This window comes from Pristis pectinata, chromosome 10 (assembly GCF_009764475.1).
Source record: "Pristis pectinata isolate sPriPec2 chromosome 10, sPriPec2.1.pri, whole genome shotgun sequence".
Lineage (NCBI taxonomy): Eukaryota > Metazoa > Chordata > Chondrichthyes > Rhinopristiformes > Pristidae > Pristis > Pristis pectinata.
The window spans coordinates 57,905,441-57,928,682 of record NC_067414.1 but is presented as its reverse complement, the minus strand read 5'-3'; the positions used below and the strand labels follow the sequence as shown (position 1 = coordinate 57,928,682).

General features: G+C 37.5%; 1 protein-coding gene across 2 annotated transcripts in view; it reads left to right on the top strand.

Annotated features, from left to right (window-relative positions):
- znf512 (zinc finger protein 512) overlaps positions 1-23,242 on the top strand; it is a 39,068-nt gene that overhangs the window by 8,300 nt on the left and 7,526 nt on the right. The window contains exons 3-14 of one of the 2 annotated variants that reach the window (XM_052025315.1): positions 1,151-1,218; positions 7,206-7,276; positions 8,166-8,359; positions 9,450-9,545; positions 11,491-11,607; positions 14,236-14,360; positions 15,471-15,557; positions 16,661-16,759; positions 18,285-18,452; positions 19,675-19,869; positions 20,566-20,667; positions 22,361-22,423. In XM_052025315.1, the coding sequence (XP_051881275.1) occupies positions 1,151-1,218; positions 7,206-7,276; positions 8,166-8,359; positions 9,450-9,545; positions 11,491-11,607; positions 14,236-14,360; positions 15,471-15,557; positions 16,661-16,759; positions 18,285-18,452; positions 19,675-19,869; positions 20,566-20,667; positions 22,361-22,423 (1,385 nt within the window). Of the gene's footprint in view, positions 1-1,150; positions 1,219-7,205; positions 7,277-8,165; positions 8,360-9,449; positions 9,546-11,490; positions 11,608-14,235; positions 14,361-15,470; positions 15,558-16,660; positions 16,760-18,284; positions 18,453-19,674; positions 19,870-20,565; positions 20,668-22,345; positions 22,424-23,242 lie in introns of those variants that run through there. The other variant, XM_052025316.1, reaches the window with a different exon arrangement.

Genomic DNA, 23,242 nt, shown 5'->3' with positions numbered 1-23,242 from the left:
CATTTTGAGGTCATTTACAGTTGTTTGAATTTCAATTGAATATAACCTAAGTGTGAGCATGTGTTAGCGTACTGAGTGATAAATGTGTAGAGTGGTCCACTGAGGTTGTGTTTAAAAGTTAAAGAGAATATTGGACCGATAAAAGCTTGTTTTGTCATGCTGGATGAATTTATAGCCTGCTACAGAAACATTTTTATTACCCTTAGTCCTAGAAACATTTATTATGATGGGTCTGATACCGGATAGAGGCAAAATGAAGCTCCCCTCACAATATTTTATAGCTTGAGCCTTGGAAATGTAGCCAATGCCTTGGGAGTGTCCCAGCTACACAAAGTCAGTCCAAAATCTGGCTTTTCTGTTTAAGGTTGTTCCACAGCTTTCTTTGCTTTTTGATTGCAGTCACATGGAGATTGTTATTTGTTAAAACCATTTCTCCAAAGATCCTTTCCATTACCCAGTATCAGAGTTATCCCCATCTCAGTTCATATGATGTATGACAATATGACATATCCCAACATCCTGAGACATGCTGATTTTTAAAAATGTCATAATATTCAGAGAAGGCAAGATTTGCAATACTGTCGGTGCATTTCATGATCATTTAAGATAAATGGCATGGAAGCAGAAGAATGAAAAAACGTTTTTTTAAAGAAGTTACTGAATGAGTCGGAAATGAGAGTATCACATTGACTTGCAATGAGCTCTTTACACTTTTTGTTGATTTATTATTTTGCATTTGTGTTAATTTAAATACTGCAGTAACTCTTGTACTATTGTCTGTTTTCTCGATCAGTTTCCCAACTTTTCTTTGGATTTTATTTTTTTGCTGCAATTTTATAGTATTCTGTAATGTAACTTGTCAAAAACTAATTGTCTGTAAATGGGTTTTGGGGAAGTAAGTATCAGGCATCACAACTATATAAAGAATGAACATAGTATAAATTGTGAAACATCCTTTTTGAAGAACTATGCAGTATGTGCACTGTTTTCCTTTGTTAATCATTTGTCAGGTAATTTGCAGTTCTTGTTATTTCAGTCTTTATTTTTAATATTAGCAATTGCAGGTGGAAAAAAATGTGAAATTTAAAGTATGAAATTCCTATTCCATCAAATGGGATTCTAAAACTTATTTTTACTTGTTGATTGTCAGGAACTAAAAAGGAGACTAGGAGTGAAGCGAAAGTGACAACAAAAAATACTAACAATTTGGAATTTCAGGTGAGAGTCCATTTTCTCGTAGTTACCAGTCACATAAAACAATATTCCTTGCCCACACTGCCCAGATTGCAGCAACAACTGGAGCAGTTATTCAATGTTGCCTTTTTATTTAGAGATTTTCCATGTCGTGGAGAAACCCAAAACAGTAATACTTCAGAAAGGATTATACTCTATGTAGCAAATTTCATATGCCTGCCTTTTACAAGTTGTATCCAACAGACATTACATTTTAATTATTAATTTTTGCACATTTTATATTTTCATCTTGTGCACATCCTCTAAGGATGGTAACTTGTTTCCTTGAGCAATTATGAGCCTCAAGTCAACGTGAACAGTGATTGTCAGCAGGTTAATGCAGCTAATTTGCTTTGTTGCACTTTTTGTTACTGTTGATTTTCAGCAGTGGTTATGTAGACATTTAGTATTTCTTTCTCTTAAACATGACACTACCTATATATGAATGACTAGTTTTTATTACACCTATTCCATATTCCACATAGTAAACAAAGAATTACTGGAGTACACACGGAAATCACATCGGTAATCCTACTATAATTCGATATGGGAAAATATTTAATTGGGGAGGGGGAATTATGATGCTATTAGGCAGGAATTTAGGAGCATTAATTGGGAACAGATGTTCTTGGGGAAGTGCACAATGGAAATGTGGAGGTTGTTTAGGGAGTACTTGCATGGGGTTCTGGATAGGTTTGTCCCATTGAGGTAGGGTAAGAATGGTAGAGTGAAGGAACCATGGTTGACAAAAGACATAGAACATCTTGTCAAGAGGAAGAAAGAAGCTTACCTAAGGTTTAGAAAGCATGGATCAGATAGGGCTCTGGAGAGTTACAAGGTAGCCAGGAGGGAGCTTAAGAATGGACTTAGGAGAGCTAGAAGAGGCCATGACAAGGCCTTGGCGAGTAGGATTAAGGAAAACCCCAAGGCGTTCTACACGTATGTGAAGAATAGGAGGACAACTAGAGTGAGGGTAGGACCAATCAGGGATAAAAGAGGAAACGTGCCTGGAGTCAGAAGAGGTAGGGGAGGTCCTTAATGAATACTTTGCTTCAGTATTCACCAGTGGAAGAGACCTTGACGTTTGTGAGGATGGTGTACAACAGGCTGATAAGCTAGGGCATGTTGATGTGAGGAAAGAGGATGTGCTGGAACTTTTGAAAAACATTAGGATAGATAAGTCACCGGTGCTGGATAGGATATATCCAAGGTTTTTACGGGAAGCGAGGGAAGAGATTGTTGCACCTTTGGCGACGATCTTTGCGTCCTCACTGGCCACAGGAGTAGTGCCAGATGATTGGAGGGTGGCGGATGTTCCCTTGTTCAAGAAAGGGAGTAGGGACAATGCTGGGAATTACAGGCCAGTGAGTCTTACTTCAGTGGTGGGCAAATTACTGGAGAAGATTCTTAGAGACAGGATTTATGGGCATTTGGAGAAGCACAGGCTGTTGAGGGACAGTCAGCATAGCTTTGTGAGGGGCAGGTCGTGCCTCACAAGCCTGATTGAATTCTTTGAGGATGTGACAAAGCACATTGATGAAGATCAAGCAGTGAATGTGGTGTACATGGATTTCAGTAAGGCATTTGATGAGATTCCTCATGGAAGGCTTATTCAAAAAGTCAGGAGGCATGGGATCCAGGGAAACTTGGCTGTGTGGATTCAGAATTGGCTCACCCTTAAAAACAGAGGGTGGTTGTAGATGGAGCATATTCTGACCGGAGGTCGGTGACCAGTGGTGTTCCGCGGGGGTCTGTTCTGGGGCCCCTGCTCTTTGTGATCTTTATAAATGACTTGGATGAGGATGTGGAAGGTTGGGTTAGTAAGTTTGCAGATGATATGAAGGTTGGTGGTGTTGTGGATAGTGTAGAAGGTTGCTGTAGGTTACAACAGGACACTGATAGGATGCAGAGCTGGGCTGAGAAGTGGCAGATGGAGTTCAACCCGGAAAAGTGTTAAGTGATGCACTTTGGAAAATCAAATTTGAAGGTAGAATACAAGGTCAATGGCAAGACTCTTAGCAGTGTGGAGGAACAGAGGGATCTTGGGGTCCACGTCCAAAGATCCCTCAAGGTTGCCGCACAGGTCGATAGGGTTGTTAAGAAGGTGTATGGTGTGTTGGCCTTCATTAGTTGGGGTATTGAGTTCAAGAGCTGTCAGTTGCAGCTCTATAAAACTCTGGTTAGACCACACTTGGACTATTGTGTTCAGTTCTGGTCACCTCAGTATTGGAAGGATGTGTAAGCTTTAGAGAGGGTGCAGAGGAGATTTAGCAGGATGCTGCCTGGATTGGAGAGCATGTCTTACGAGGATAGGTTGAGCGAGCTAGGGCTGATAAGAGGCATTGATCGAGTGGACAAAGACTTTTTCCCAGGGTGAAATGGCTCACACGAGGGGGCATAATTTTAAGGTGATTGGAGGAAGGTATAGGGGGGATATAAAAGGCAAGTTTTTTTTTACACAGAGTTGTGGGTGCATGGAATGCACTGCTCGCAGAGGTTGTGGAGGCAGATACATCAGGGACATTTAAGAGACTCTTAGATAGGCGTATGAATGCTAGAAAAATGGAGGGCTATGTGGGAGGGAAGGGTTAGATAGATCTTAGAGCTGGATAAAATGTCAGCATAACATCGTGGGGTGAAGGGCCTGTACTGTGCTATATTGTTCTATGAAACTTTGGGGATCAATCTCACAGATTCAGAAGGAGATAAGAATTACAATTTACCTTTTTTCTGTTTTCGATCTAGTCATGGCTTTTTTTTAACCTAGCTTTGGTCACACAGAGAATCAAGTTGGTTGTTAACTCTTTGATATGAATTGTAACTTTTCTCCATTACATGAATTACATGGATTACAAAGCAAATATAGGATAGAAATGTGTAATTCAGCTGATCTCTTTTATTCATATATTTTATCTAACTTCCTCTTAAATACATTTTACTATTCATCTCTCAGTTGTTCTGTGTATGTGCATTTATCTACCTGGGAAAATGCATCCCTGTAAAGGTGAAATAGCTCAAAGTCATACACAGCAATGTCTTGATGTATCAGTGCTTTTTCTTAGGCCATCTCTTGGATTCAAGGATGACTTCCATTCCTGTTCTGTGGAACCTGATGTAGCTAATGAGGCCGATGTGGCATCCACAGACCCTGCCATAGGTGGGGCAGGGGGTATTTGATGCAGTAGATGGGTAGTTTTGGAGGGAATGTGCTCCTCCTGCTGTTTTCACTGAGCTTCCACATACTCCCTATGAAGAGACTCAGTGTTCTCAATAACATCCTGGTTGCTGCTCTTCAACTTTAGGTGGATATGGACCACAGATTCCCACAAGTTGGTGAAAATGTTACAGTTTTTTTAAGGTGGTTCGAGAATATCCACCTGGGAATCTCCTGCCTTAACACCACTGAGATTACCTGTGTTGGGAGCCTGGGATCAGAAATGCAAACAATGTGGCCTCCTATTGGAACTGGCTGAGTGTGATTAGAGCCTTGATGCTTGGGTTGTTGATAAGGGAGATGACATTGACATCAGCTTGCTCATCCAGCCAATGAATTATGAGGCTTTTGTGGAGAACTGGTACTTTGAGGTGCCTGTTGTAGATAGTACATGTTTCTGAGGTGTACAGGAAGGCATAGACCATAAACTTGGTGCTGGGTTGAGATCTTGATTTTCAAACACTTTTCCTTGATGGCCAAAGGGTGTGCTGGTGCAAGGGATGTGGTGGGGGATTTCATCACTGATGTCTGCCTTCACTGACATGGTATATGCAGAATGAAGACAAATTTCAGAGCACAGATAAATTTGAGAAATATTCTTTTGTAAGGTCAAAAAAGGGCCACATTTATTGTTTCATGATGCTGTCCATTGTGTTTTCAATGGACAGGATCAAAAATGCGATTCAGGGAGCAGTTCTTTAGCCACGAGGAGGTGGTTGGGGAGGACTCTAGTGATGACTTTCCCTATAACAGAAAGAAGGAAAACCCCTCTACATTTACTGCTATCCCCTTTATTAAAGATGGTAATAACTCTGGTGCCTGAGTTCTCCTGGCATGTCTTTCTTTTCCCAAATATGGGCAATAAGGCTCTGAATTTGAGGTTCTTGACAGCCACCCTCAGCAGTGGTAGTGTCTACTCCCCAGGTCTTGTTGTTTTACAGTTGATGGATACCCTTTTCAATTTCCTGTCAGTCTGGAGTGAATAGTTGCCGTGGAATGGAGTCAAGGCCATTCAGATCGAGGACAGGGTCTAGACTGAGACCTTTGGTGGTGCTTCCTACAGACAGGGATTGCCTTTCTCCTCTTGATGAGCTTTCCTCATCAGGTCAGGCCTTTCAGTGTTGGGGCCTCAGGTGGTCTTGATTGTACTGGAGTATTTGTGCATGTTGTGGTTATCACCGTCTGTTTTTTTTAAAGTCGCGTTATCTTTTTTGGACTTTAGCCTTGGGTTAATTAATTGATATTGTGATCATTTAGTAGAAGTTATCCATGGCTGCCATTAATCCACAACGTTTATTATTGGGGAACTGGAAGGTGATCGCCATTCTACAAACTTAGAGGAGCCCAGGGTCTACATTTGTAAATAGTTTTGGGGAACACTGTGTAAATGTAGCTTGTAGAATGGGTCTTGCTAACGCAAACAGAATCCAGATTGCTGGCACATGGAGTAAAAAAAATATAGCAGGCATCATTGTATTTTCCAGTGAAATAGCAGATCTGCACTGAGGCAGCAATTGGAAAATGAGACTTGTATTATACCTGAATGCAGTGTTCACACAGTGTTATGAAAGAGGAAGTTGCCCATCTTCGGATACTGATTGGAATTTTAGACAACAGCAATTATGGAGCGGTCTGGAAGAATACGTTAAGTTAAATTAATAACCTGAAACCAACTATGAAAGCATTATTTACTTGGCACGGTTTGGGCAGTGGGTGAATTATCTGTGTACTTATAATATGTTAATGAGGTTCCTAGCTCTTCCAGATCCTGTATGCAGCCATCTAACCCAGGTGTTCCTGCCCTGATACACAACCTGATTCTCATTCTGTAAGGCTGCCAGATAGAAAATTACTTTCTCTGTTTGCTACAATATGGTGCAGTTAAAATAGATCCTTCCTCCTGCTGTGTTCCTGTATTTCCCAATCTCCACATGCTGTTCTTCATTCCTCCATTGACCCCTTCCCCTTTTTCAAATGTGCAATTACTGCAGCATTAGTAGGTTTGCACCAGTGCCAATAGTGACAAACATCAATTTGTGCAATGTGGTATAAAGGGACAGGATTGTATGGAGAAGGCATTTGTTTCAAGCTACATCTTTCTAGTTGTTAAATTAAATATAACTTGAATTTATTAATAAATCATAGAAGATCACCTTCAACTTCTCCAACTGGGAGATAACCTGCCTGAATGAGTTTCCTGCCCGATATAAAATCTGACCCATTTTCGTCACTTTGATTTAAGAGAGAAAATCAAGCAGGAGATTCTTCATTGGGTGGAAAATCTGCTCACCTATGTCATCACCCAACTGCCCTGGATGGAAATGACTTGGACTATGTAGAAAGTACATAATGTTGGGAGCTCTGATCTTCGTCATGACTTCAGTTCTTCAATAATGATTCTGCTGGAAAATTTTAGAATACTTATCTGGAACTTCAGAAAATTTTAAGCATGATATTCAGTATGTTATGGTAGTGAAAGATTAACTACAAAACCAGCTATCATACGTTTTGTAATGTACGTGACCAACCAGACTTTGGAATTATGGAATTTAGCAAGAAAAGGTGTACTGATTTCTTAAACTAATTTTAATTCCTGAACTACAGAAATCTGATGGAATTTGAATAACTTGTTAGGAAGTATAATGCAATTTTTATTGGAGAGTAAATAGCCAACTTTATTCTTATTTCTGTGGACTATATATAAGAACTGGGTATGCATTCCACAGTCACTTAATAATTTGAGGACTTTCTTTTTCAGACTACTGAACCTCCTGAAAAGGACTTGGAACCAAGAATTCAAAAGATAAAGATCACTTTGGGAGATGAGAAGTGCGTACACTTTAAAAGATTGAATAATTTGCTTTACTTTAAAATTCTGAAATGTTTTATAAGTTTTATATTTGTCTTTTGATAGAATATTTCCTCTCAATTCATTAGTTGGCTGTCTTGCAGATTTTTAATCTTTAATGCAATATATTACTTGCTTTTATGGTGAATTTTGGCAAAAGAATCAGAGGTGACTTAAGAAAATATTTTATAAATCAGTGTGTTGTTTTTATCAGGAATGCATTTCCTGACTGGGTGGTGGAAGCATTTGAAATAGTAAGACTGAAAATAATAGCAAAGCAAGATTATTTGGAGAACTCAACCAAACAGCTAGCACAGGCAAGATGAGGTGAATAAGCTCCTCCTCTTATAATATTCTGTAATAACTAAATAACTTACACATGTGGTCTCCTTTCAAGCAGAACCAGCATTTTTTAAACAAAGTACATGGGGCATAGACATAGACCTGAACTCCACATGGACATCTTCCAGTCTCTTTGCTTTTAACCCCATCAGTATATCCATTTATGTCCTTTTCTCACCAGTCCTTATCCAGCTTCCTGCTAAATGCAGTGAGATATTTTTTTCCTCAATTGCTTATAGTAGTCAATTTCACTTTCTAACCACTGTCCAGGTAAAAATATTTCTCTTTGATTCAATATTTGATTTACCAGTTTTTTTTATTCACCCTAATTTTGGTTTTGCCAGTAAATGGGAATCTTATTTTGAAATGCATGGTGAGGATCCTTAATAATGTGTTTAATTGAGGTTCACCCCATCTCTTGTCCATAGCTATTAGAGTCATCTTTTTTGTGCCCTTTTGCACTAGTTTAACTGTGCTTGAATCGTACACCAATCACAAAGTTTACTTGAGTTTTCTTTTTCTTATTAGGGATAAACAATACAAAAGTAACTTTGTTCCCAAGGACAGCCAAGAGGAATCTTTCAGTGATGCTTCATCTTCAGCATCAGAAGATAAACTCAACGGAGAGGATGATGGACAACTGGCAATTCGAAAGCCGAGATACTGGTTAGAGATGAAGGGAATGGAGGCTTATGTGGAAAATTGCAAGCAGAAAGGGAAAGGTAAATTGTGTAGTTTGCACACAATCTCTGATCCTCATAAAACTGAGAGCAGGTAGGTTGCCTTGTATCAGAATTGACCTTGTGCTGAGCTACATTATTTAACTACAGGAAAGCCTATTTTATCTCCATTTCTATCTGCATTCTTAATTATTAAAGGATGATTTTGGTACAGTTGGGGATAAGCTTTATATAAATTAACCAAAGTACATTTGCACAATATGAACTGATATTTCAAAAGTTTTCTGTGTACTCCAAATCCTAGAAAAAAAAACCAGCATTTTTCTGGGTATGCAAAACATATTTGAATTTACTCTCGATACAACTGTTAGTCTGAATACAAGATTGCTGTGGCTTTATTCTTTTAAGTATATCTCTTTTAAATTGAATTTTCTTAGAACTTAGGTACATGTTCTGGAACTATGCTTAACAGATTAAATATGTAAAGAAAGTACAGGTATATGTTGATGTAGTGGTTAAATTATTGAATTAGCATCCAAAGGTATGGACCATTAATCAAAAGACAAAAGTTCATAGCAGCTGGATGATTTACATTCAGCTTTTTTAATAATTCAGAATTAAAAAGTTTGTGTACTATTGGTGGCTACCAGACTGTTTTGAAAACCCAAGTGCTTCGGTAATGTCTTTCACGAAAGGAAATTTACCATCTTTGCCATATGCACTACAGATTCACTAACATTGTTACTTTTGGCTTTCCTCTGAAGTGACCCAGCAAGATACTAAGTACAGCTTTGCTTATAGGATTATTAGAGTAGGTCAGGGAAACTCTTCATTATTAGCAGGTAATTGTTCTGTTTAATTCATATAGTCTTAAGTTTTCTGAAATCATTGTTGCTTTGTTATTCTGCAGACTACTCCTTTAATGTCTTTAAACTAAGCATTTTAAGTGACTAAAAGCAAAGTGGATATTATATTTTTTCCCCAGTACCAGTTTGTTTCTGACTATATGTTATATACATAATATAAATATATAAATGCAACTACTTTATGTAGTTTTTAGCAAATCAATGGATTTGTCATATTTCTAAAGCAAAAATATACTTTCAAAAGTTAAATTCTCTTTTTATAACAGAGAGCAAAGCCGTGCAGAAAAAAAGAAAGATGAGAAGTGCTGACAGTGATGATGATGACAACGATAAATCTTCTCGCAAAGGAAGAAAGCTAACAGGTATAAAATGTGAAAAAAATTTAAAACATTCAAATAACAGTTATTTCTGGTGCTTTGTTCATTCTTAACTAAACCTTAACATGTGTGCAGTGGCAAAGGATTGTTGGTTAGATTTCTATGTGAATTTTGAAGCTTAGATCTGCTGTCACTGGGGTCCAATCAGAATTGTGACCTTCTAGAGGGTGCATGTAACACATGAGTGGTTCAAACAATTAACAAGTCATGTTGAAGAATCTCATTAACTCAGGAAATATAAACTAGGAAATTTAAAATAAAAAATCTTGTACAGAAGGATTTTTGGGGGAAAAAAGCAGGATTGAAAGGAAAAAGAATTTAAATATCTCAAACACTGATTTAAATTCTGGAGAAATGAGACTCCAAATTTGTAAAATTATATTATTAACTTCAGAAAGGCCTTCAGCAGAAGTAATGATTAAACACACCATTAAATAGTCGCCTACCAGAATGCACCAGCCCTAGCTTCCTTCTGGAGTATTTAATTTGTTAATTTTATGGCAGTCAAAGCTCAAGTTCCTTGTTCACTGGTATATTGAGCATATGGAAGAAAGCCACTCTGGCATAACTTAAAAATCACAACTCATACCTTCAAATATGTCCAGTGTCATCCAATGCTACGGTTGCTCATCATAGATGTTCATTTTCTTGTTAAATGTACAAACATTTATCTATTACTACCTGACCAATCCAAGATGAGACCCGTGCTCCTGGTCAGTATCTGATCGTAACAAAGTATCCCTTTTGATTCAGTCAATATCACATCTCTCTGTTGGCCATTTATACTCATCAGGTCTGTTGTTTGTAGCTACGTTTCCTCTGCTGACCATTTGTGTTGGCAGACCTATCACCTGTCCCTTCAATCCTGCAGAGGTCAATTGTTTCAGGAGTAAGCCTGTGGCCCCTTTATCTTTTTTTCAATCCTGTAGCTATTCCATAGCCTGCCTATCTGGAGTTACTGGTCAGTTTAGTCTTCCCTATGTATCTCTATCTGCATTGTCTTGTTTAATATATTATAGTGACCCACAGCCCCTAATTGGCATGAATATTACTGTAAAGACTGCAACAATTTGGTGACTTGTTTATCTTCAGGAGAACATTCCAGTGAACTGTTTATTAGTTACATTTTTACTCTCCAAATGGTAACCAATAAATAATCAATAGAACGGGCATTTGTTCTACTACAATTTACTTTATACCAACAGCATCAAGTCCCGAGTGCCATAAAATCTTCTCTAAAATGATTTGTAACCCTACAGTAAGGAAGGAATAAATGAGAGACTTCCATATTTATATTAATTTTTGCAACTTTAGGGCATCTAGAGAGCTATTGAAATCCTTCTGAAGTGCAGTCACTGCTGTAATAAAAGATATGCAACAGTCTTTTTGTGCAAAGCAAACTCAAACAGTGAAGAGATAAAGATTGGAAGATTTGTTTTAGTGGCCTGATGGATAGATATTGGACTCTGATAATATCCCCTACCCCACCAAAGAATAATGGCATAAGATCTTTTATACCCATTTGGGAAAACTGACACATCATTACTTCTGCATTAATTTAAGTAGTGAGACTATAGGAAAGGAGAGGAGCAGGCTAACTTGGGCAGAAATGTGTTGATTTACTTGTTTTAACTGTGCACGTGTACATTCTGGAAGTTGCTGTCTAATTTTATTTTTATAAAAATGGTGATAGCTGTTATCCTTGCAGGCATTTTTAATGCAAGCTCTAGGCCTGTGTGTTAACTGTGTTCTTAGTACCTGATGAAATTGTTCTATGAAATGATAAGCTGACTTGTTTTTCTGATAATATCATCTATATGTTTAGAACATCTATGTACAGCAGTTAATATGTTGCACCTATCTGTAGTGTGTTAGAATGTTGAGCCTGATATAGATCGTTTGTTCAATCAGTACTGTCTTTCATTTACAGTAACAAGTACATTTTCTAAAAAACAAAAGTCCTTTAAAGTCAATGCCAAAGTACAGAGTCAAAAATCTGGAAATCGTTCTCGGTATGTGAGAAAGGAACCTCCTTCGTATCCAGCAGGTAGGAGGTAAATGCTACTGTGTTAAAATTAACATCATTGCAGGGCTTTCCCTTTTTCTTAGCTATTCTTGCCTGGTTAGATGTTTCTCATAAGAATGTTTATAGATAAAGGAATTCGTTAAAATTTTGGAACTGATCAGTGTGAACTATGTTATGAGGTAACATGCTTGCTCTGTGATTAATGTTGAGGCATCACCTAATATTTGTTTTAATTTGTATTAGAAGGCTTATTCAATCCAGTTCATTTTTATAATAAGCTCAACTATAGGGGATGTATTTGAAAACTACATTTTTAACCAGATGATTCTGATTAATCTACTATGGAAATTTAGATATACAGAAAGATTTGGTCTATGGTGTCTGAGCTGCTCAATACCATTACAGTTACAAAATGCATCCTTCTGCTCTTTGATCTCTCTTTGGCTCTGCACCTTAAAATGTTTACCTAATTTTCTGCTATTAGTCTGTGTTTCAGCAACTCTTGGTAGCAACCCAAACCATGCTCTCTGCACTCTTTGTAATCATTTTAATTTGATGATCCCTTCTTACTGCCCAGCCAGATAAAATATTGAAAATTCTTTTCATTCTACCAAATATTTTGGATCGCTCTTCATAATTTCCATTCACACTAGTGAGTTAATGCTGAATGAGCTGAATACAGATTTAATGCAGAGCTGGTACATTAAGTGATGCAGTGGTACTGGGACTCGGTGATAGATTGGGAATGCTGAATTGCTTGGTTTGCTCTGCTGCAGGACTCCGTATGGATTCTAACAGCGAGCCAGAATGAATCTCCTTTTGGATCCTATGATACAGGACCTGAGACTTCATTGGATATTTTGGGGGGCTGTTAGTCTCCAGGGTGTGGTTAGTCTCTCTGCATCCAGCTGAGTAACTATGGGCATGGTTAGCCTAGGAGCAGTGATTCAGGCCATTATGAAGTGACCAGTTATTGTATACACACTTTTGGATACCTTTTTTGTCAAAACTGTTTGGGAGAGGGTCTTCAATGTGATAAATAATGTATATTTTTGCCACTAGTCTTACTTTGTCTGCAGAATCCTGACGGATCAACAGGCAATAGATTTAACTTTCCGGTTGCAGCAACCCAGCAGGACTTGATTACAGTGGCATGTCAGAGGGTAGGAGGAAACTTCTTCTGTCTATCACTGCCTCAGTCCAGCCAATACAGAGAAAGTTCCTCCTTTCACCACTCTGCATGCTGCCCATGAAACTCTACATAGCAAGGATTGTTATTACCTTTCTTAAACCTGTACAAACTTAGTGTCTGCATTGTCTGTTGAGTTAGTGAACCTAACAGTTTACTTATGTGAAATGCAAGAACCTTCATATGAATATGAAATTATTTAAAAAAAGGTGTAATTTAAAATTCTCAAAACATTACAAGCTCATATGACTGCTTGCAACTGGATCAACTAGTTCCCCTGTGTTTTTATAAAACTATCTCTATGTGAGCTCTCTTAACTGCTCTTAGAATTTTCAAGTTTTGTGATAAAGTGCAAATACTTAATCTCTCCCTCATAATGTTTTACATCACATTTCTCCATGTTAAGTTTCATGTTTAGTTACAAGTCATACAAAACTTGCTAAGCCATCTGTCATGAACTTGATTTTGTGTCATGCTGATATCTTATACTAAGTCCTATACCCTAAGCCTATACTGAATCACCTCCAGCCTGAACATCCATTGAATTATTCAATGAACTCCTAGCTGTGCTCTAATAACCCTTTTAGTACCACACACTTTAATTTTCCGAACAAGTCTCCTGTGCAGAACGTTTTCAATGTCTTTTGATTTGATATCTGCATTTACTTGATCAATTGCTTAAAAAAATAAATTAAATTTGTCAGGCATAAATAGGTTTTTATGAGTCTGTGTTGGCTGGTGTTAATTTTATTCTGCATTATGACCTCCCAAAAGTTTATCCCTATCTACACAATAATGATGCAGTATTACTGTATATATCCCTTTCTGAACTGCAGTATTACATTAGCAAGCCACCACTCCTCTGCCACATCTCTTACAAATGTTGTTTGAGTGCTTCTGGTCAGAGGCTTTAACCTCCAATTTTCCTCTGGGATGCACATCATCAAGACCTGCTAGTTTTCACACATGGTCCCATTGAATGTGCTTTCCTCATGCTAGATGAACTGTTGCTTATCCCACTCTCAGCACACTCTTCTGTGAATTTAAGGGCAGAGTATCTCTATGACATTTTCATCTTGCATAAGATTTTATCATCTCTATTCGGCTGCCTGTTATCTATTTTTTGCACTTTTAAAGTTCCTTTTCTATTTTTGATTGTTATGGTCAGACGTCCTACATACTCTCATGTTGGTCTTCATTTTTCTTGTTTCATTCCTTCATCTACATTCCAATTGATTTTATTACCACAAGATCTGTCACTTGCTTTTTTTATCAATCTAACGTTACTCAAATCACTCAAATTAATTTCCAACTCTTACCATATTCATTTGTGTAGGAAGGAAGGGAACTTGAAAGATATTACATCACACCTGAAATTTAATTTAAAGTAAGGAATTTCTATATTAGCTTTGTCTGTTTTAATTAATTAATATTTAAATATGATTGGATTAAATTGGCAGGAAGTCAGGAGGAACACTGGTATCTGGAAATTCTGGAAAAGGGAAAGATTGCGTGCCCTACGTGTAAGGCTGTTATGAGGAAGACGGTGGAAGGGCTGAAAAAACACATGGCCAATTGCAAAGAGGTGCCTATTAGCTTTACTGTGTAACATGAATGCTAGAGAGTGAGTTACATTTATTTTGCTGCAGGCTGGTCAAATAATTCAAAACCTTTAATTGATAGATCATTGTCTATATTAAAATATAACTGCAAGCAGTTTGTGGATTGATAAATGTAGTAGCTACCATTTGGAGTTCTGAGCTCTTACAAAGGTCGAAGAATTTGGTAAATTGGAGTGTATTTAGCTTAAATTTTCATAGGATTGCAAAAGTAAATCATAATATTTATACATACAGGATCCTATCATTTGTCTTTTGCACACCTCAACTGTTGATTTGCTCTCTTTTTTCTTCCTTTTTAGTACTACTCTTCCCATTCTGATTCTTTTGACCTCTGACAATAAGAATATTGGAACCAGTATTTAATAAAACAGTAGCAGGGCAGGAATAATGGTTCATCTCCCACAGAATCTTCCAGGGCTCTAACGGTAAATTTGTTTTGCTGCCACTTTGAGGTATATTAGGTGAGCAAGGGAGAAGACCATCTTGTGAAAGCAGCTTTTCTCCATTTTCAAACCTCTACATTTCCTGCTTTTCCATTTGATGCTAACTTTGGTGTCTGTTGGAACTTCAAATGTTGTACGAAACTGTATCAGTTTCCTTCTGGAGTACATGGCATTATGTGTTGTAGTTGCAGAATAAAACTTTGATAGTTCAATTGCTTTAAAGCTGTTGACTAACGTAATCTCTGTAATAGCATTTAAAAAAAGACAGTGGGATCCCAGTAAAAATATAACAATAATAAATAAAATGTCTTTTTGCGCCTGACTGCAATGATGTTAGAAAAGTGAAAAAATGGGCACCACTAATTATGATGATGAATAATTGTAAGGTACACTTCAGGCAATCAGAATGCCAAATAATTTATAATTAAGTGCCTATTCTGTTTGTATTTCAGAGGTGTTTGAAAATCATTGCAATCTTTATTTGCTAAGCATTTGACTAATGTTATTGCCTAAAATTGTATTGTGAAAAGGACAGTTTGAAAAGTTGTCATGTTTCTGTTTTACACTGACATAGACCATTTGCATCATTAACAGTGAAATAAAGTCTAAGAGTTACTCCTTTTCATTTAGGAACCATTTGTATGCCAACACTGTGGAAAACAGTTGAAGTCTTTAGCTGGGCTCAAGTACCATTTAATGGCAGACCATAACAATATGGTAAGGTAGTTCCAATCTAAGCTGAACTTTCTTTGCTATGGCAACACATCACAGAGCCAGAAGGCTCTCCTATTCCTTTTTCTCCTTGAAATAAAATTGTATTTGTGGGTTATGTTCAGGAGATGTTGCTGAATATCTGAGATGTCCCTGTCAACATTTGTCAGAAATGCATACCCAGTCAAGTCAAACTAGCTTTTCCATCAGTTCATATCTGGATCTTGATCTGGTGGCAGGTGATTAAGTTAACCCTTAAATCAAAGAAACAGCAGAACGTTGAAGTTTGAAAACGTGTGAAATTCAGCCTCATGAGTTTTTTTAAAAAAACTCACAACGTCATTTGCATCATTCAAACCTTTTCAGAGTTTGTGGCTTATGGTAATCATCTTGCAATCAGTCTGTCATGATATGGTGTACTCTCCCATGTACTCTTCCCACAGGTTTGGTTTGGCGGTTGATGTTTGTATGTATGTAATGCATATAGAAAAGGTGAGGGCCTTCACAGCGGTATAATGGCATCTTTGTCAAAATAATGAAAGCAACATAATGATTCTGTTTTACTTTGAGTTCTTTGCTGAATTATGCATACATAACTAGATGAAGAAAATGTTTAAAACTGGTGAATGTAAGCTATTAGGAATGGACCATTTTTCTGGCTCTATGACTCGCTTTGAAATAAGTTTAAACTTAATGGTATGTATAGAAATGAGTCAGATGAGTGAAGAGTTTCTTTTACTCTGCCTCATTGACTCATCTGACCTCTATATTCATGTTAATTTGTTTTCTACTCCAGTAAGATTTACAATTTAGTACCAAATTCTGGTTATATTTGTAACCTCTAGAAACATTCTAGCATTGTCTGAATTCATTTCTGCAATGTTCCTTTTGTATATTAGGAGGAAGTTAACTTGCTCTACCTTTGTGGGCTGGTTTTGAATTCTGGTTCCAGTATGCTTCCTCTAGATTGGATCTGATGATTTATTCTTACCCATCATAGAGATGAGCTGGGAGAACTAGTGACATCCAGGATTCTTCCTGGATTATTGTTTAACGTCGACAAAGTTTGCAACTATACCTATAAAATAATATTTTCAATTTCTTTTTAGCCAATTTTGAAAGATGGAGATGTGGTTGATGAGCAAACTGATAGAGAAAGACTTCGAAAGGTTTTGAGGAGAATGGGGAGATTGAAGTGTCTCCGTGAGGTAAGGGTAGAAAATGTACTTACTACTATTGATGTTAAAAGTCTATTTAAGAAGAAAATGTAAATACACTGAAAAGCTTATTTAAATTACATTTAAAACAAATATTATGAATTGTATGAAAGAGATATTTTATATCAGTACCTCTTTCATACAATTCATAATTGAGATAAAATGGTATAAATTTGCAGTAGTCTTATCCAAAGAGTTGATCTCAGTTTCTCTGCAATTAATATACCTTGCTTCTCCTCCCCATAGTTTTTTCTGCTATGAATAAAAAATAGTAACAGTTGGGTGCCTGGCTTTGCCTCACATTTATTTTAAAGCACCTGCAGTTTCTGAGGCAATGCATTACTTTGGACCTGAAGATCAAGAACAAATAGTGTTGCTGGTTTGGGAATACATTGCGCATGCATTCTGTTCCATGCTTAGTGTAGGCAATTTCCCAGCCACTTCAGCTCTGTAGCACCTCAGTCAATGTCTTTAGGCAGGATGGCTCGTCTTGTCATTTATTTAATTTTCCCTTCCTTCCCATTCCTCTGTGCGAGAGGAATGGGTCTCTGTATCAGGCCTTCCCCATGGTGTGTACTAGCATAGTGATTATGTTACTGGATTAGTATCCAGGACGCTATTGATCGGCAGACTCGAGTTGAAATACCATCCTTAACTTCAGTTTCAATTTAGTTAAATTTAAACAGCTTATTAGTAGTGATGCGAACCATAAAACCAGCACATTGCCATATCAGCTTACTTATGCTCTTCACTTTGGTCTGCATCTAGCTCTCAACCTACTGATTTAATTGATTCTTACCAGCCCAACACAAAGCAATTAGGAATAGAAAATAAACACCGACCTTGCAAGCAGTGGAATGAATAAATAAGAAGTAACGATTCATACTCTATTTATGTTCAGTAATAGATCTCAGCCCAACATATGTATTTAAACTGCATAACTAATTAGCTAGGCAGCTATTGTTACTTGTTATGTGTATACTATTGTTACTTGTATACTTGTTACATGTTATGTGAGCTAATTAGCTGTGGTGTTATAGCCAAAGATAAAACTTCCTTTTCATGGAAGGAAAAGAAAATGTTATGACCAGAAGATATTTTAAGAAGTCTGCTTTGCTCAGGTCTCTTTACTGTGCCTATCAAATCTTTTCCTTTTGATTAAACTATGATACTGCATTTGAAATAAAGTACAATTGATGCTATAGTGTTTTAAATTAAATGGACCTGATGGAATAGAGAGGTTGTTATGGAAATGTTTCTTAAGTGGCTTTGTTCTTTGCAGATGTGTCCTGAAATTTGGCATGGTATTGATACTTTATGTGTATTGAGACTTTAAGTATGTTGAATATGTGATCCCTTGAAGTGGCATTAGTCTTAATTGAGCGTGTAATAAATGACTGACAGAATAATGGATGAGCTGGACATATTTCTTCAAGTTCTATGTTCTAATGATGCTGTCTTCTTTCATTGAGTTCTATTAAGTTGCTAATGTTGCATTTTTCTGATCTTTCTTCAGGACTGTTCTGCCAGCTTTACTAGTATAATGGGTTATCTCTATCATCTGAAGAAGTGTGGCAAGGAAGAATCTGAATTAGTGAAACAATTATTTAAATGCCAACACTGTGGAAAGCTGTACAAGTCGAAGGCAGGCCTGGATTATCACTTGAAATCAGAACATGCACCGGTAATTACAATGTTGGCAAAAGTTCTTCTCGTGCTTGTGTATTTGCCAGTTTTGGACTATTGCATTTCTAATATCATTCATGCAATGAGACTTTTGATACCAAATATGTTTATTACATATCTAATCATCATCTCAATGGTAGTTCAAATTGATAGTGATTGATAAAGCCTACTTGAGATTTTTTTTCTCTCAGCTTCTGCCATTTTCCCTTGCATTTGTGTGGATTTAAGGGGATTGGTAGCACTAGATATCATTTGCATGTAATTAATACTGTACCATAACACACAAGTTCCCAGTTTCATCTGGACTGTTTATAGAACACAGAACAGTACAGCACAGGAACAAGTCTTCTGGCCCACAACGTCTGCGCTGAACACAATGCCAAATTAAACTAAATCTCTTCTGCCTGTACATGATCCATATCCCTCCATTCTCTGCATATACGTATGCTTAACAGTCTCTTAAACACCATTACCATATCTGCTGTCACCACCACCCCTGGCAGTCCATTCCAGGCACCTACTGCTCTGTGTATATGAAACAAAACTTGCTCTGGACATTTCCTTTAAACTTACCCCTTCTCACCTTAAATACATGTCCTCTAGTACTTGACATTTCTACCCTGGGAAAAAGATTCTGACTGTCTACCCTGTCCATGCCTCTCATAATTTTATAAAGTTCTATCAGGTCTCCCCTCAGCCTCCAACGCTCCAGAGGAAACAACCCAAGTTTGTCCAACCTCTCCTTATAGCTCATATCCTCTAATCCAGGCAGCATCCTGATAATCCTCTCTTCTGCACCTTTTCAAAAGACCCCACATCCTTACTGAAATGGCGTGACCAGAATTGCACGTAATACTCCAAGAGCAGCTTAACCAAAGTTTTATGCAGCCCCAACCGATGAAGGCAAGCATGCTATATGCCTTCTTTACCATCCTATCTATTTGGCCACTTTCAGTGAGCTTTGGATTTGGACCCCAAGATCCATTGTTTGATATTGGAAATGCTGAGTTAAAGAGAGGCGCTTCCTTTATGGCTCCCTTCATTGTTGCCTACCTAGCTGAGCAATTAGAGATACCAGAGGCTAATTTGCTCCATGATTTGCAGTGCAATTGTCATGAGCTTTGATTTCTTTGCTACAGTGTACGATTTACTGATGCAACGGTTAGAATCCACAATCTTTGGTGGTTAACCTTTGCATGCATTTGTGTTTTATTGACTAGTCTCCAGAAACTACAGATGATGAGGCTGCTGAAAAAGAGAGTGAACCAGAAGTGGAAAGAACATCCAGTGGAAGAGTGCAAAGGAGCTCTGCCAAGTTAGCTGCATACCACCTGCATGAAATAGTGGCAGACGAACTTGCTCGGGAGTCACCTCGGAGGAAAATCCAACGTGACCTGGTACCAGATGATGATAAGGTGAAAATTACACAGCAAAGGGAAATATCCCTGCAGCTACCCATTTCCTTTTTTCCTAATTGCAGCATCTCTTCTAGGAAAATGGATCCGTAGATATCCGAATCACTTGCTCCTTGAGTCACATGACTACTTGTTCTGTGTCAACTTGGACAAAGAGTTTAGACAAGCTACCTCCATCCACTCTGAGCTGCAGAGGCAATAGTGTTCAGAATAAATAATACTGACGTCACATTTCTATTCTTGTAAATCATGGCCAATTCAATTTTAAAATAAATGGGCATGATTTTATACGAGAGTAGAAAGTTTGGTTTGCAGGTGTTCTCTTTATTCACACACATTCTTGTGTTTTGATTGACATTGGTACATTCAGTGTACTAAAGCCTTAACTTCCATTTTTTTTAAAATGGGTAATATTGCTCTGTGCTAAATTATACATCCTGTCTTCTGAAGCTAGTCTGTTTATAATTTTATTTTAAAGTTTTTTCAGTTTTGTTTTGCTAGAACAAAACTGTTGAGAAAAATATGATAGAAGTTCATGCTTGGGCTGCCTGTATGAGAGGCATGTTGTAGTATGTATATAGTGAAAATTAGCTCCATTGCAATCATAGGAAACTAATTTCATTATCAAAACAAAATATGCGACTTAGGAACAATTTCTACCCCTATGTGCATTTGTAATTTTTGGCTTTTCTTTAGTTAAAGTATACAAGGCCTGGCTTGCCTACATTCAGTCACGAAGTGCTTTGCAAGTGGAAGAATGAAATGAAAACCTATAAGAGAGTGCAATGCCCGAACAAGGTAAAAACAGTAGCTACTTATATACTTCAGTGCTGCCAGTTATGAAGAAATCCCATCCTGGTTACATCACTGTAGACGACACTTTTACCATTGGTATTAAATCTAAGATTACATCCCTACGCTCCTCCCTCCCCCACCTAATCCCCAACGCAAACAGCTCTGCCTCTCATTTCAATTAATTGTGATGTGCTTACTAAATATAAAACATTATTTTGGTGGAATAAAACAGCTGTGTTACCAAAACATACTCAACAATTGTTTCTTTCACACATTTTGCCCAGTCAGCTTGCTGCTTTGGACAACACTTTCTGATTTGATATTTTAAGTATTGATTGGAATGAGTTACTATTCAAAATGAGTGCATAAGAATGAATTTTCAATGCATTTTGAATTATTGTGAGTTACAACTATGCTATGGCTGTTTTATATAGCAGTTCCTCACAAGAATTCTCTCATTTTCCTGGTAATATAAAATTGTTCCATTTATTTATAATTGAGCAATAACCATTTCTTTCAAGCAATTAATTTCTAAAATGACATGATTTCTATCTGCAAATCAGTTTGGTAGAACATTAATTTGTAAAATTGAATGTTCTTTGTAATATATGTCCTGACAAACACATAATGCTATATTAGGTCAGAATGGATTCTGCTGCAAAGAGCTGGCTTTCTTGGTAAGTTTGTTTGTTTTATGCTCTGATTTAATAATGGAATACAGTGTAGCCTGATTTAATTGACCTGCATCCACAAACATGCGTACAATGGAATTGATTCTCCTAGTATTTCTGTCCCCTCTCTGGTAGTATTAATTATGACATGAGGCAATGCTTGTCCATACCTCCTACTCGATAATAAATGATGTTGGCAATATTGAGTGTGAAAAAGTGAGCACTCCTTTTTGAGTGACCAACTCCAATTCTGTGACATCGTCTTGTACATCTATTTTGGTAAATGTGATCTTGTTGAGAATTTTAACATTCATTCCAATCTAAGGGAAGAAATGTTATACTAAGATTATACAATTCCCACCCCAACCTTGCTTTTCTGTTAACACGTTTAGAAATAACCTATTATGCATATCACAGCATCATGATTTAGTTTTTAGCAATTCATTTGTGTAGGATAGTAGCTGTCCTGGAGAAGAGCAAGAAGACTTGAGAAAGGCTGCTGCTGCATTCAGCAGAATGTTATATAAATTGTTATATAAATTTTAAAGTTTAATGCAGGTGCATTATGGTTAAGCATTAAGTGCTTAGATGGTGCATAAATGATATTCAGGGTCAAAAGCAATGCTTGTCTGTTTAGTTGCTATTCTTTGTGGCCCCTTCGAGAAGGAGGGAGAGAGAGAGCCAGATTGAGGAAAAAATGTGGTTTAACTTAGAATTGTTTGTTCACCATCTGGTGACTGATCTTTGGAACATAGAGAATTTGTGAACAGACAATCCCTTTACATTACTCATCTAATATAGTATATCAAAAATGGAACTGAAATCAGAAAATCATTATAGATACAAGATTTCTGGGCTAAACTTTTGTGTTTTTCATACAGTCTGACATTTTTATTTCAGGAATGTATTTCTTAGGCACCCTTGTGTTAACTGTGTATTTTAATCACATTTAGATTTCATGGAACTGAAATAATCAAGCTAGCAACATTATTTGTAATTGTATTTAACAGCTAATCTCTCTTTAGGATTGTGCTTCTAATTATACCAGCGTATCAGGATTGAAGGCTCATCTTGGTTCTTGTACAAGGGTAAGTATAACTTTTAAAAAAGAATATTGACAACACTTTCTGTTTGATATCCACATTAGGATTTTAATCTTTTGGAACAGGGTGACCACTTTTCAAAATGGTAAAAAGTGGAACACATGCAAGTTTTCAAAAAAAGGGGTGCAATCTAACCAATTTTAAGAGTCAAACTTGTTTTTCTCTCATCAACAAGGCAGTTTTACCAAGTGTGGAGTCACATGACAAGGGACTGAGCTGACTCCAAGCTCTAGGTTCTAAACAGCAGGAGTGAAAATTCTGCCAGCAAAGGTTACACCAAGTGACCTGTAGCACTTAGACAGACAGACACTCAGTGATGACAGAAGTGAGCTTAGACTGAGGCTGGTTAAGTCATGGATCTAATTGCCCCTTATCCCTCTGCAGCTGTCTCTGTTCCCCGATACCACTTCTGGCTCACCGATGCCTTCAACCTTGCCAGTCCCCACTCCTCCCTCCTGAGTAGTTGTCCTACAGTCATTCAGCTCAGGACCAGGGCGATTTTTGCTGGTTAGGTCACAATCAAAAGGGATCACCGTACTCCCTTTGGTCTGATATCTCATCCTTAAGGGACAGAGCAGACTGTTCTACAACCTCTGTCTTGAGTTAGATCAGCATTCCCTCAGCTAAAGCTTCCACTCCATTCCTGCCCAATTTAATTCCACTGTTCCTTCGGTCCCCATATCTTTCAACATCCCATCCAGTTCAATCTTGCTCTTCCTTCACTCCTTCCAAAGAGTGTATAATTATTAGAGCTAGTCACTCTGGTTTGCTGCCCCTTTGTCCTCCTGCTTTGTGGGGGAGGGG